Below are 11,722 nucleotides of genomic sequence, written 5' to 3'. Positions count from 1 at the left end.
GATTTATCACCCATGACATATGAGCGATAAATGTACATTTTGGCATTTTATGTCCTTTACAAGACCTCCTAATTGCAGGGAAAATATGTAGACCTATGCATATTTTAGGAAGCCAAAGATAAATGAAATAAACTAGTTGAAATAGTTTTGCGATTTCCTACCTGACAGTGAACGGTACATTAACGTGGAGCCCTTGAATGCAACATAAATAGTATTGCGCAGTTCAGGGACTGTTAGCGGCTCAGTGTTGATCATCATAAATTTGTGTCAGTGGTAAGTCCAGGAGAGATTTATATTAATAGCAAGGTACACTAGTTAGCGTTGAAAATTAGGCCATGTTCAGTTTAGTGCCCTGTTAGCTCCAGTATGCCAAATTACCGTATATTGATTGGCTAATATGATTGTAAAGTTGCTGACCGACGAGTTTACATTCAAGAAACACAGTTGGGTAATCTAAACATTTATTTTCTGAACAGATGTAACTAAAGAACAAACAAAAAAGCAGATTAAAGCTTTAAGGAAACTATGTGCGGTAGCATTACAGTGGACGAACCTAATTTTGTTGGCATGTTATTTGAAAGGAGGCGTTCAAGTGTATCGTATAGACAATATGTTGAGTAAAAGACTTTTTCTACAGTCATTGGTAGGAGCATTCAACACAGACAGTTGTAATAAACCGCTTTAGTTGTAGGTTTTTTTTATTTTAGTTATTTTTTTTATAACTATTTTATATTAATACTGATACAGTAAAGGCATCAACTGTTTTGTGTCTTTGTATTATATGCTAAGAAATGGTAAAGTTTTATGTAATGTTTCTGCTGATAACGTATTCAGCTGTTCGACTTTTCGGTGTATATTAAGATGTTATACAGTGAATGCTGATCAATAATCGTGGGATAATCCGAGAGTGGATTTCTTCCGATTATGACAGCGTCCCGTGAATGTAGCAAATCGCTAACGTAATACCTGGGATTTGGGGCGCCAGATTAAAAGGACGGCGGGACTCAGTTGGCAGTCTCTTCTTTCTTTACTCCTCTTGTTTCAGAGTAGAGCAGCTTTTCTGCGTTAACACGACATTTATAAAAATGTTTTCCACATTATTAGCCCCACAAAACGACCCCTTTACAGTTGCTCGTAGCTCGTAGAAGCACCTTTAGCAGCAACAACTTGAAGTAAACACTTAAACTGATGCCTCAGTTCATTTACGTTTGCAGACACGTGTTTATGCGCAGCTCTTTTTAGGTCCCATCACAGCATTTCAGTCAGGTTGAGGTTATAAATTTGGGATCACTGTCCTGTTGCAGTACTTAATTTGGGCCAGGCTTTAGCTGTCAGACAGATGGCCTCACATTTGACTCTAGAATACTTTGGTATACAGAGGAGTTCATGGACTCAAGGACTTTAAGGTGTCCAGGTCATGTGGCTGCAAAGCCCAACTCATTAGTGTTTATGTTGATAAGCTGTGTTGGTTTTCACCAAAGGTGGCGGCCAAACATCTCCACTTTGGTCTCATCTGAGGTTAGATGCAAATTTGCAAACCTAACCTGTACTGCTATGCTCTTCTGGAGAGAAGAGACTTTCTCCTGGCCACGTGTACCGTCAGTTTCTCTGAGTATTGATTAGTCCTTGGGGTGAATCCGGATGCTCGAGAACAGCAAACTGCCAAAGCATCTGCTTTTAAAAAGGTTGTCACACTTGCTGATGATCAATTAGTCAACTGCAAAGAGCCGTGTGACACATCTTTTTTTCACATGACTATTTACTGTGTGCATGTTCATTCTTCTAACTAGTCTTTACTCTTTCAGAAGTCCTCTCTGGTCAGATGTCTGCAGCACTAAGTCTACGTCTTCTCCACTGCTACTCCAGACAAGGTGCTGATGGAGTCATTAATATGGCAATATTTAAGTGCATAAAATCAGGCATGTTCACGTCACATGTGTAAACTTCTGCAGGTACATTTGGATATGGCTGTGGTGCAATTCGCCCACTAAGTCTCAGTGTGCAGAGAGAAGGCTACAGTAAGTATACACACCAAGAGTTTATACATACATCTTCAGTGGAGTGACCACCAGTGTGTCAAATTATGATTTACTCTCTCACTCCTTTGTCCCTTTATTCTGTTTTCAGAGTATGTAAATGCTCAAGAGCTGCCTGCAGACCTGAGATCTGTCACTGACCGGGCAGCCACCACCCTGCTTTGGACTGAGCTCTTTAGAGGTCACATTTGTTGTGTTTTCTGTGCTGATAGCCTAGATCTGTATCCTATACCTGTATTTGTTTTTATAATAAACCAAATTAATCAGAAAAATTCAAGTTAAATAATTAATATAGCCCCAATATAACTTTTCTTGTGCTAATAGAGCTGTGTCACATTATTGCACGATGGAAACAGCCACTTTTGCTTGAGTCATTTCCACATACACCAGCTATTGGTCATGAAAACTCAAGACGGTTCCAGAAAGGTGTACCTAATAAACTGTAATAAAATGTTTAACGGGTGTATATGCTGTTATTAAACATAGCCAAAGTTTAAGATAACGAGGTCAGCATACATACATCTTACAGCTATAAGCCAAAGGCCTACTACTTTAAACACTGCATTTCAGAAACTCCCAACAACTCTTTGTCCTGTATGATGTCAGTGAGGTTAGATATCCTTAATCAGTCATCTCAGAGACACAGCCCTGGCTATGAACACAGCAGCCGCACCCACCTGATGCACAAATGTTCTGTTTGCAAGAAGAAACCAAGCAGAACAATTGAAGGAAGAGGAATTAAAACAGCAGTTAAACTCCTCTTCCTTTAAGACAGTGGATGAACTGCTGCACCAAGACCCATTATAAATAAGGAAGATTATTTTGAACTGGGAATAATCCAAAGCTACTCTAATAGAGCTCAATAATAAAACTGTGGTGTTTGAATTAGCATAATAGGTCTCTTTGAAAAGCACTAATACTGCAAGATTTGATCCAGTTTGCTAAAAGTGCAGTGTGCATCTATTTTAGGAAATCTTTCAGCCTTTTTTTAAAAAAAAAAAACAAAGCAAGACATTTCTGACCCATTTTCAAAAATTCAAGTCTTGCAAACAAATGTGCGTCAGGCAGAGTGGATGTGGGAGTGGCACATTGTTGGTTGGGTGTATATATATATATATATATATATATATATATATATATATATATAATACCACCATTGCACATTATGTTTTGTGTTTTTGGTTCTTTTGGTAATGCCTTTGTGCAGGTTTGGCGATGACTATGAGTTACCTGTTCCGTGAACCTGCCACCATCAACTACCCATTTGAGAAGGGCCCTCTGTCACCCCGCTTTCGGGGGGAGCACGCGCTCCGCCGCTACCCTAATGGAGAGGAACGCTGCATTGCCTGTAAGCTTTGTGAGGCCGTCTGCCCTGCTCAGGTGAAGACAAACACACAGTCCCTTTTATTAAGATATGTTTGTTTTTAATATGTGTTCTCTTTTTAAAACACCTGGGTATTTTTTGGACTAGAAATTGGGGAAAACAAAACCCAGCGAGCCTCTGACCCCATTTGAGGATTTTTAGAAACTGATGATTTACTGGGACTTTCACAGCACCAGCTAAGGTTTACTGATAATAATCTGAAACATCCAGACAGTGGCAGGTCTCTGGTTGATGGAGCTGATTAAAAGGCATCAAATAACCACTTATTACAGCTACAGTATGCAGAAGAGCATCTTTGAACATATAACACATTGAAACCCTGAAACGGGTCGCAGCAGCTGTAGGTTGTCAGCTGAGAACAGGAAACTGAGGCTTCGGTGGGCATGGGTATAATAGTGTGGCAGATATTTTTGGGCACGTTTTTGACCACTCATTTAAACACCACGTCTACCCGAGTATTGTTGACACAAACATCTTCCACAATCACCATATTGCTGCACTTTGTTGCATCTACACTACTGTGAAAAAGTCTTGAGCCACCCCTCAGATCATCATATTGCTAGTTCTAATGTGCTACAGATAATGGTCTATCCCATACTGTGCAAATTCAACATCAAGAAGTACAGCTACAACACAAAACATACAATTTGTGCATTTTTAAAGATTTTCCTCATAATGTGAGGCTGCAAGGCTTCACTGCTTGTAACTGTAAAGCTACAGATATATATATATATATATGTGTGTGTGTGTGTGTGTGTGTGTGTGTGTGTGTGTGTGTGTGTGCGTGCGTGCGTGCGTGCGTGCGTGTGTGTGTAGTAGTTGGGGAGTGTGTCCAAACATTTGGCTGGTACTGTACAACAAAGTTGGATCTTATACCCACAAATCTCTGATATTACAATACTGCACACTGTTAAACCACAATACTTATTTAAACTTCTGGCATTTTTCTACCTGTTCCTTCCTGTGTTGATCTCAGGCCATCACTATTGAAGCTGAGACTCGAGCTGATGGCAGCAGGAGGACCACACGCTATGACATCGATATGACCAAATGCATCTACTGTGGTTTCTGTCAGGAAGCCTGCCCTGTTGATGCTATTGTTGAGGTAAAAAGGGGGGGGAAAAGTGTACATTGTGTCCTGCATAGAATGTTTGATGAAGCTAAACAAGCAAATACATTTTTGTACATCTGGTTTTGTGTGAAAAAAAAAAAAATCTTTACTCTAGTTCAATACAATAAATCTACAAGTCTCTAGGCTTCCAAAGCTCTAATAGTGCAGCAAAAAATGTCCACTATTCCACTCATCCCTCCCTCAAAACAGTATGTATACATTTAGACAGATAGACAGTTGATGTCTTTTTTTTTTTTTAATTCCATTCTCAGGGTCCAAACTTTGAGTTCTCCACAGAGACCCATGAGGAGCTGCTGTACAACAAGGAGAAGCTGCTTAACAACGGAGACCGATGGGAGGCTGAGATAGCCTCCAACATACAGGCAGACTATCTGTACAGATAGACTGACTCTGGAGATTCTGTATGTCTTACATGAAAATGGCACATCCAGCCCTCCTGATTTGCATTTAAAGAGATTACCTGTAGCTTTACAGTTACAAGCAGTGAAGCCTTGCAGCCTCACATTATGAGGAAAATCTTTAAAAACGCACAAATTGTATGTTTTGTGTTGTAGCTGTACTTTTTGATGTTGAATTTGCACAGTATGGGATAGACCATTATCTGTAGCACATTAGAGCTAGCAATATGACAAGAGTATATTACTGATGTGTTTTTCTTAGGCTATGTAAGACAGTGAAATAAATCCTGTTTTAAATCTATTGACTGGCCTGTTGCAAATTTAACTAACCCCAAATCTGCAAATTTGAAACTGAGATGTGTTGCTTTTCTTTTATATCATATCTAAAACTTGACCCTTGTTCCTACTGTTGCTTAATACATTAAATGGAGTTACATATTTGTGTTGAATTTTTTTTTTTTTTTTTAAATGTGTTAGCTTTTGCATTGAATTGGTGAGGCATCTTTGCAGCATTATTGTTCTTGTAGTACACAAAAAAAGGAAACATCTTGTGAAATATTGCTTGTTTTTATTCACTCGCTTTTGTGTGGTAATGGAAAAAGTGTACCGACTGTGCTCGGTTTAACCTACCAAACATCTTTGGCTGTTGGTAGGATAACATCAAACATTTTGGATATTTGGCTCCATTTTCCACTATTGTATGTCACATATAGTGCATGTAGATCCAAAGGTTATTCAGGGAAACGGGGACTTTGCTGAAGCCCCGGTTTGTCCTTTTTTGTTTTTGTTTTTTTTTAACAAGTTACCTCAGAATCAGCCCGCATCCAAATCCCAGCCTTAGTTGCGGCCTGTAGTGTGAAATTACACATTTCTAGCTGTATATGAATGTCTTTCAGGAGTGGATGAGTATCTTTAAATAAAGGCTGAATGCTGAATCATGTTCTGTTAGTACCGCGGTGGTTCATGATGCGTTTTTACCGCTGCGGGGATCACATGATAAGGGCGGAAACTGACTCATAGTCCACGCTGAATCTCCCGCGAACGCAGCCATTTACTCTTTCCTCTCTTCGAAGTGACACCGGTGAGTCTCTCTATTTCTCTCCCAATGCGAGCCATCCTATATTTCAGTTTGCATCTCTTTGGAGGGCGAGTCAGTTAAAACAAGGGGGGAACTTTAATGCTGTGTCTTGCGGTGTTGTAGCTGTAGCCATATGAGGAATGGGGCAACAAGGGAAGGCCAGCGGTTTTCTTGTGTGGCTAACTTAGCTGCTAGCTCGGTGAAAAGAATGGCTTCCATGCCGCGCTAGCTAACAGGTTAGCACGCACAGCTATCCCTCATTTTTTTTCTTGCTTTGTTCTTGAGACCCGCGCGTATTCCTGCAAATACATATATTAAGTATTACTGGAAAAGTAGAGTATGTATGTGTGGATTTATATTGATGGGTAGAGGTTAATTTGGGCTAAGTTTGACTAAGTGCGGCGTGGAACACATTAGATGGGCTTTCAGTCGGATTGTTTCAGTCGAACAAGAAAAAGTGCGCTCGCCCGTTGTATGGCGCACTCTAACGTTTTTAGCTTTGCTGGCTAGCGAGCAAGCGATGGTTGGTGTTGAAATACGCATTTAGAAGCGAGCTATATTTGTTGTTCTCAAAGAGACCTCAAACTCACACAGTGAATTAAACGTATTTATACTACATAGCTACACCATTACATGTTTAGTCTTTACGCGTGTGTGTCCGTTAGCTTGGATGGAAAATGCTAGAAGTTACCGCTATGGAGTTTAGCTACAAGCTAAATCGTAGGAAATCGCTCAAAACCCCAAAATAGCATTTAAACAAGTCGTAGCTTGGTTCTTGTCGTATTTATCTTCTTGAAATGAATATAAGGTAGTTGATACCACTGGTAGTTAATGATGACAACGTGCTAACTAACATTCCGCCTCGTTTTGTTTCATAGAAAAGTCGCAACCACGGCGGACTCAATGGCACAGTGTGTTCCGGTGGCGGTGTTTAAGGTAAGTGCCTGCTGTCTGACATCACTTTATGTACCCTTAATCAGCATTCTAATTAAAAGGAGCTGCGCTAGCTATGCTAACAACGGGCAGTGTGGTGAACCAGTACTAACCAGTCTAAACTAAGTGTGGTCTCTGCCTCGCAGTTGGTGTTAGTAGGGGATGGAGGCACCGGGAAAACGACTTTTGTGAAGAGGCATATCACAGGAGAGTTTGAGAAGAAATATGTTGGTGAGTATTCCCTTGCCAGGAAGGCAATCAACTCAGTAATGTAGTCCAGATGAGTTAAAGATATGATACTAATTTGAATCTCAAGGCTGCTTCTGGAACTAGATTTGGCATCAGATAGCCTGCTTTCAGATTTGTTGAATGTCAAATTTTAAATTGGTTTGCAGTTAATTTAGATACTTTATTATAGGGAATAACCTGTCCTGCTTGGCCTTTATCCGTCTTCCTCCTTCTCATTCATCTTGTCTTTGAAATTTCAGCTACTCTTGGAGTAGAGGTGCACCCACTGATTTTCCACACCAACAGAGGAGCGATCAAGTATAATGTGTGGGACACAGCTGGTCAGGAGAAGTTTGGAGGCTTGAGAGATGGCTACTACATTCAAGGTGCTCCTTGCATCCTTTGCATGCTGCTTGAATGTACATTTTAAATTCAGCTACCCCCCAACCTTCACCAAATAGTACATTAAAACTTTCCTGCTTTCTTAACAGCTCAGTGTGCTATCATCATGTTCGACGTTACCTCTCGAGTCACCTATAAGAACGTGCCCAACTGGCATCGTGACCTGGTCCGTGTTTGTGAGAACATTCCCATTGTCCTTTGCGGCAACAAGGTGGACATCAAAGACAGGAAAGTCAAAGCCAAGAGCATTGTGTTTCACCGCAAGAAGAACTTGCAGGTAATAACTGCTTGCAAAAGTGGTTATTTTTGAATTGTTGAAAGCACTTTTGACTTTTATTTGTAACTGCTGTAAATCATTCTGTTTCCAGTACTACGACATTTCTGCCAAGAGTAACTACAACTTTGAGAAGCCTTTCCTGTGGTTAGCAAGGAAGTTGATCGGTGATCCCAACCTGGAGTTTGTGGCAATGCCTGCCCTTGCTCCCCCTGAAGTCCAGATGGACCCATCCCTTGCTGCTAAGTATGAGGAAGAGCTTCAAGTGAGTATCAGTCTAAAGGCTTGTTTGATTAGGCTGATTGTTGCAAATTTTGCTTCAACTGCTTCTAACCTTGGAAGATTCTGAAACATGACTGTGTTCTTCCATATCCAGGTTGCATCACAAACAGCACTCCCAGATGAAGAAGATGACCTCTAACCTGTTACCTAGATTTGTCTCTCCCTCCTCCCCCACCCATGGACAGGAAGTTGTTGGAGTTTTGCCCCCCTTTACTGTAAAATCCCTTTTCAGATTTTTTTTATTTTTGAATTTTTTTTGTTTTAAAACTTAAGTAAAAAAGAAAACTTGGTGGAAAAGTGGTTCTAATTTCGCTGTATAAGACACACCCACCCTAGTGTTGTTGTTGGCATGGCAACGTGCTACTCTTCATCATTGAGCACCCTCCACTGCACTTACCCAGCTCACATAATGCTGTTGTACGGTGTATTGGAAGCACTAAGGGGAGTAAACTTTGAATAAAAACATTCTCAATATAACACAGCTGTTTGTTGTGATTTGCCTGCATGTCCATGGCTTTAGGGTCTCAAGGATGGTCTAGTAATTAAATAAAAATATTTATATGTGTGTGTGTATATATATATCCAGTACATTCAAGTGTTGTGAGAATGATATGCACAGTAGATTACTGAAACTGAGGTGGCTAAAAGAAACTAATCATTTATCTTGTTCCCTCTTCACCAGAAAATGTTTTACATAGAAACCTCTTGCCATAGCTTAATTTGCAACATTGCCTACAGTAGATCCAATACAACCAGATAAAGCTATACCACAGTGAAACCTGACATCCAAATCTACCAATCACTTCTGTTGGAGCCAAGTCTGATGTGTAAAAATCTGGGCCAGTGATGCTGAGATGGACAATGATAACCTTGGTGAACACAATGTGGTTATATATTGGATTCCTTCCTTTCAGGTACAGCGGAAGGAAATTTATAATATGTCTAAGGCAATGTTACTAATTTTACAAAGTGGGCAAACCTTATAGGGCTGTAAGTCTCCTTTAAGACTTTAGAAGTCATTTTTCCAGTTAGCTTATTGGGTTTAAGAATGCAAATGCTGGTTATCAGTTATGTTCTCACTTACGTTGATTGGCTTGAGAATTCGTTTTTAAAATGTAATTTAGTATACATCCCTACATGGCCAAGCTCCTGCTTATTGTAGCTGATCTGCTTAAACCCTTTTCCAGCAACCTGCTTCTCCATCTGATCAAGTTCTAGACTGTGCCACACACTTATTTTTAAAACCAGAGGTCAGCACACTTGTGGATGTAGCACCTAAAGTTTGGAGAAGCTATTCATTGGCCTATCAAGTCAGTTGAATCAGTAATGGTTGAGAACTCAGTGTTATAGATTACTTTTGGCTTTATACCAAATTCTTGCGTGGAAGTGTAGACAGTGCTGTGAAAAAGCATTTGGCTCTTTCCTGATTTCTTAGTTGGTTTTGGCATATTTGTCACACTGGCATATTTCACATCATCACACAAATATTAATACTTGAGTAAATACAAAATGCAATTTCATATGACTTAATTTATAATGGGAAACAGTTATCAAAATCTACCTGCCTCTGTGTGAAAAAGTAATTGCTCCCTGAACCTAATAACTGGTTGTGCCGCTCTTGACTTGTATTTACTCAAATTATCTTTGTCCAATATCAAAATTTGTTTGATGCTCTCAAACATGTAAGTGTGACAAATGCGCAAAAAACTAAAATCAGAAATGGGGCAAATAAAAACTTTTTCAGCACCGTATGAGTGAATGTAAGAACATATGTTTAATAGTGTATGTACACTTTAATGTATGAAGCTATTTGTTTTTTAAAAAGTGCTAACACATTATCAATTTATTTATGCATAAATTCCTGAAAATGTATCTATCCCTCCGCCTTGTCTGAAAAATACAGATGAATAATGTGAAAAGGCATTTCAAAATGTACTGGATACAAGGCACATGCCACAGCCTGGGACTTCTCCTGACGTGCTCAGATCCCTTAGTTGTTCCCAGTGGCGGGGAAGCACAATTAAGCATGTCAGTGCAGTGCAGCGTTCAAGTTTCCACATCCCACTATTGTGTAATTTGCCAGCTAGGCCACTATTGACATCGACGCTATTTTTGATACAGCCAGCTATGCTTGCAGGGACATGCCTTCAACTCACAAAGTGAGCTCAGAGGCAGCAGAACATAAAATCAATCTGATAACCTCGCTCTGCGCAGGGAAAGTTAGACATCTAAGAGGAATAACGCAACCAAAAGACACTTGGAGGACTTGTTTATAACCTGCTGGCCACTAGGTGTCAGTCATGCTTTTTTGTCTTTTAATATTCAGAGCACAGTGAACGTGCGCTGTAGGATTACGTAACAGGTTTCCGCTGCACCTTCACTCTGACGTGTGCCGGTTACTACGTGGAGCTGGGTGCAACATCTTACGTCCTCCATGCAGCACCATATGTCCTGATTCAGACTCAGGACCTAGTTTATTTGCAACCTTTTAGACCTCGTGTGTTGAAACAAACAAAAAAAATAAATAAATAAAAATAAACACACAAATGAGGAAGGAGGCATCCAGTACACCCGTTGGTTACAAGCTGTAATAAAACTCTTCTTTATCGGCTTAGCTGGGAGGGAGAGCAAATGATCACGATGCATTAGGTGAGGGTGGGAGTGAGGAGAGAGCGATTTTGATTACTGACACCCAGCTGTAACATTAGGCCTACATTCATGTTTATTGCTGCTGGCTGTTTGGAATATGATGAGTAACACACACTGCATCAAAATATGCAGTTATTATAACAGGATACAAGCTGCCCTACTCAAATAACATGCATAAGAACTTTAGGAAAACAGGGTGTTTGTCCCTTCCCCTGATTGGCTGACTTTAAACCTACATCACCATGATCTGAATGATATTTCATTTAGTCAGCAGACAAAAAAAAAATGGCTTCTAATTCGATCTTGCTTTTGATACACTGCCATTAAAACCACCTAAATCGTCCTTAATACTGGCGTAGTGGCCTTCATCAGTGTGTTAACCCTTCATGGTGCATTCACGTTACATTATAAATTATAGATTTGTCATTTCCAATAGCTAATATATAATCCTTATAGTAAAGTGCAGTTAATACAGTTAATAACCAACAAAACGTATGTGCTAAATAAGATAACATCACTGAAAGAGCATATTATAAGTGCTCCTTTATAATAAAAACAATCTAAGCCATGTGCAGTTTACTGTTTTTTACATTTTATGGGATAGACAACATATATAATCTACATTTTTCACTGTCCTGGGTAACTTGTAGAGCTGGGAATATGAAACAGTGGCACCTTAATTAAAATGGGGAAAAAACATGAAATATCTTTGATGACGCTGGCATTATAATGAGCTTAAGTTCAAATTAAATTGGCTTTCAGCTGACCTCAAATGCCCTCTAAGGGTTTCACGGTGTTTTATGTTATATAAAGTTAAGGGGGGGAAATAATGGAGAGGAACAGTAAAGAAAAAAGGTTCTTAAACTACTGGGTGAGTTGAAGTAACATTTGTTTCAGACATTCATGGTGAAAAGAGGGTGAGTTGT

At 39.7% G+C, this 11,722-nt stretch overlaps 2 protein-coding genes across 4 annotated transcripts; both read left to right on the top strand.

The window, feature by feature from the left end:
- The first annotated feature begins 184 nt into the window (after nucleotides 1-184).
- ndufs8b (NADH:ubiquinone oxidoreductase core subunit S8b) lies at nucleotides 185-5,388 on the top strand. Of its 2 annotated transcripts, none has more exons than XM_030739125.1 (7): nucleotides 185-273; nucleotides 1,806-1,871; nucleotides 1,953-2,018; nucleotides 2,128-2,217; nucleotides 3,244-3,416; nucleotides 4,397-4,525; nucleotides 4,804-5,388. In XM_030739125.1, the coding sequence occupies exons 2-7, from the start codon at nucleotides 1,823-1,825 to the stop codon at nucleotides 4,933-4,935; spliced, it is 639 nt and encodes a 212-aa protein (XP_030594985.1). In that variant the 5' UTR covers nucleotides 185-273; nucleotides 1,806-1,822; the 3' UTR covers nucleotides 4,936-5,388. The 2 variants fall into 2 exon arrangements, with proteins under 2 accessions (XP_030594985.1, XP_030594986.1); XM_030739126.1 differs by lacking the exon at nucleotides 185-273 and adding an exon at nucleotides 325-448.
- A 545-nt stretch (nucleotides 5,389-5,933) lies between these two features.
- ran (RAN, member RAS oncogene family) lies at nucleotides 5,934-8,624 on the top strand. Of its 2 annotated transcripts, none has more exons than XM_030739122.1 (7): nucleotides 5,934-6,031; nucleotides 6,907-6,964; nucleotides 7,108-7,192; nucleotides 7,450-7,575; nucleotides 7,681-7,868; nucleotides 7,960-8,130; nucleotides 8,242-8,624. In XM_030739122.1, the coding sequence occupies exons 2-7, from the start codon at nucleotides 6,932-6,934 to the stop codon at nucleotides 8,284-8,286; spliced, it is 648 nt and encodes a 215-aa protein (XP_030594982.1). In that variant the 5' UTR covers nucleotides 5,934-6,031; nucleotides 6,907-6,931; the 3' UTR covers nucleotides 8,287-8,624. The 2 variants fall into 2 exon arrangements, with proteins under 2 accessions (XP_030594982.1, XP_030594984.1); XM_030739124.1 differs by lacking the exon at nucleotides 5,934-6,031 and adding an exon at nucleotides 6,527-6,551.
- Nucleotides 8,625-11,722: the final 3,098 nt, after the last annotated feature.

This window comes from Archocentrus centrarchus, chromosome 10 (assembly GCF_007364275.1).
Source record: "Archocentrus centrarchus isolate MPI-CPG fArcCen1 chromosome 10, fArcCen1, whole genome shotgun sequence".
Taxonomy (NCBI): Eukaryota; Metazoa; Chordata; class Actinopteri; order Cichliformes; family Cichlidae; genus Archocentrus; species Archocentrus centrarchus.
Note: the sequence above shows the minus strand (reverse complement) of the source record. Positions and strands in the feature narration are given on the sequence as shown.

Excerpts from the sequence above, each read along its gene's own strand:
- ndufs8b (XM_030739125.1), top strand. The coding sequence starts at position 1,823 with ATGTCTGCAGCACTAAGTCTACGTCTTCTCCACTGCTACTCCAGACAA. Across the intron at positions 2,019-2,127 it reads TGTGCAGAGAGAAGGCTACA|AGTATGTAAATGCTCAAGAG; the intron begins GTAAGTATACAC and ends TTCTGTTTTCAG. Across the intron at positions 3,417-4,396 it reads AGGCCGTCTGCCCTGCTCAG|GCCATCACTATTGAAGCTGA; the intron begins GTGAAGACAAAC and ends TGTTGATCTCAG.
- ran (XM_030739122.1), top strand. The coding sequence starts at position 6,932 with ATGGCACAGTGTGTTCCGGTGGCGGTGTTTAAG. Across the intron at positions 7,576-7,680 it reads AGATGGCTACTACATTCAAG|CTCAGTGTGCTATCATCATG; the intron begins GTGCTCCTTGCA and ends CTTTCTTAACAG. Across the intron at positions 7,869-7,959 it reads ACCGCAAGAAGAACTTGCAG|TACTACGACATTTCTGCCAA; the intron begins GTAATAACTGCT and ends TTCTGTTTCCAG.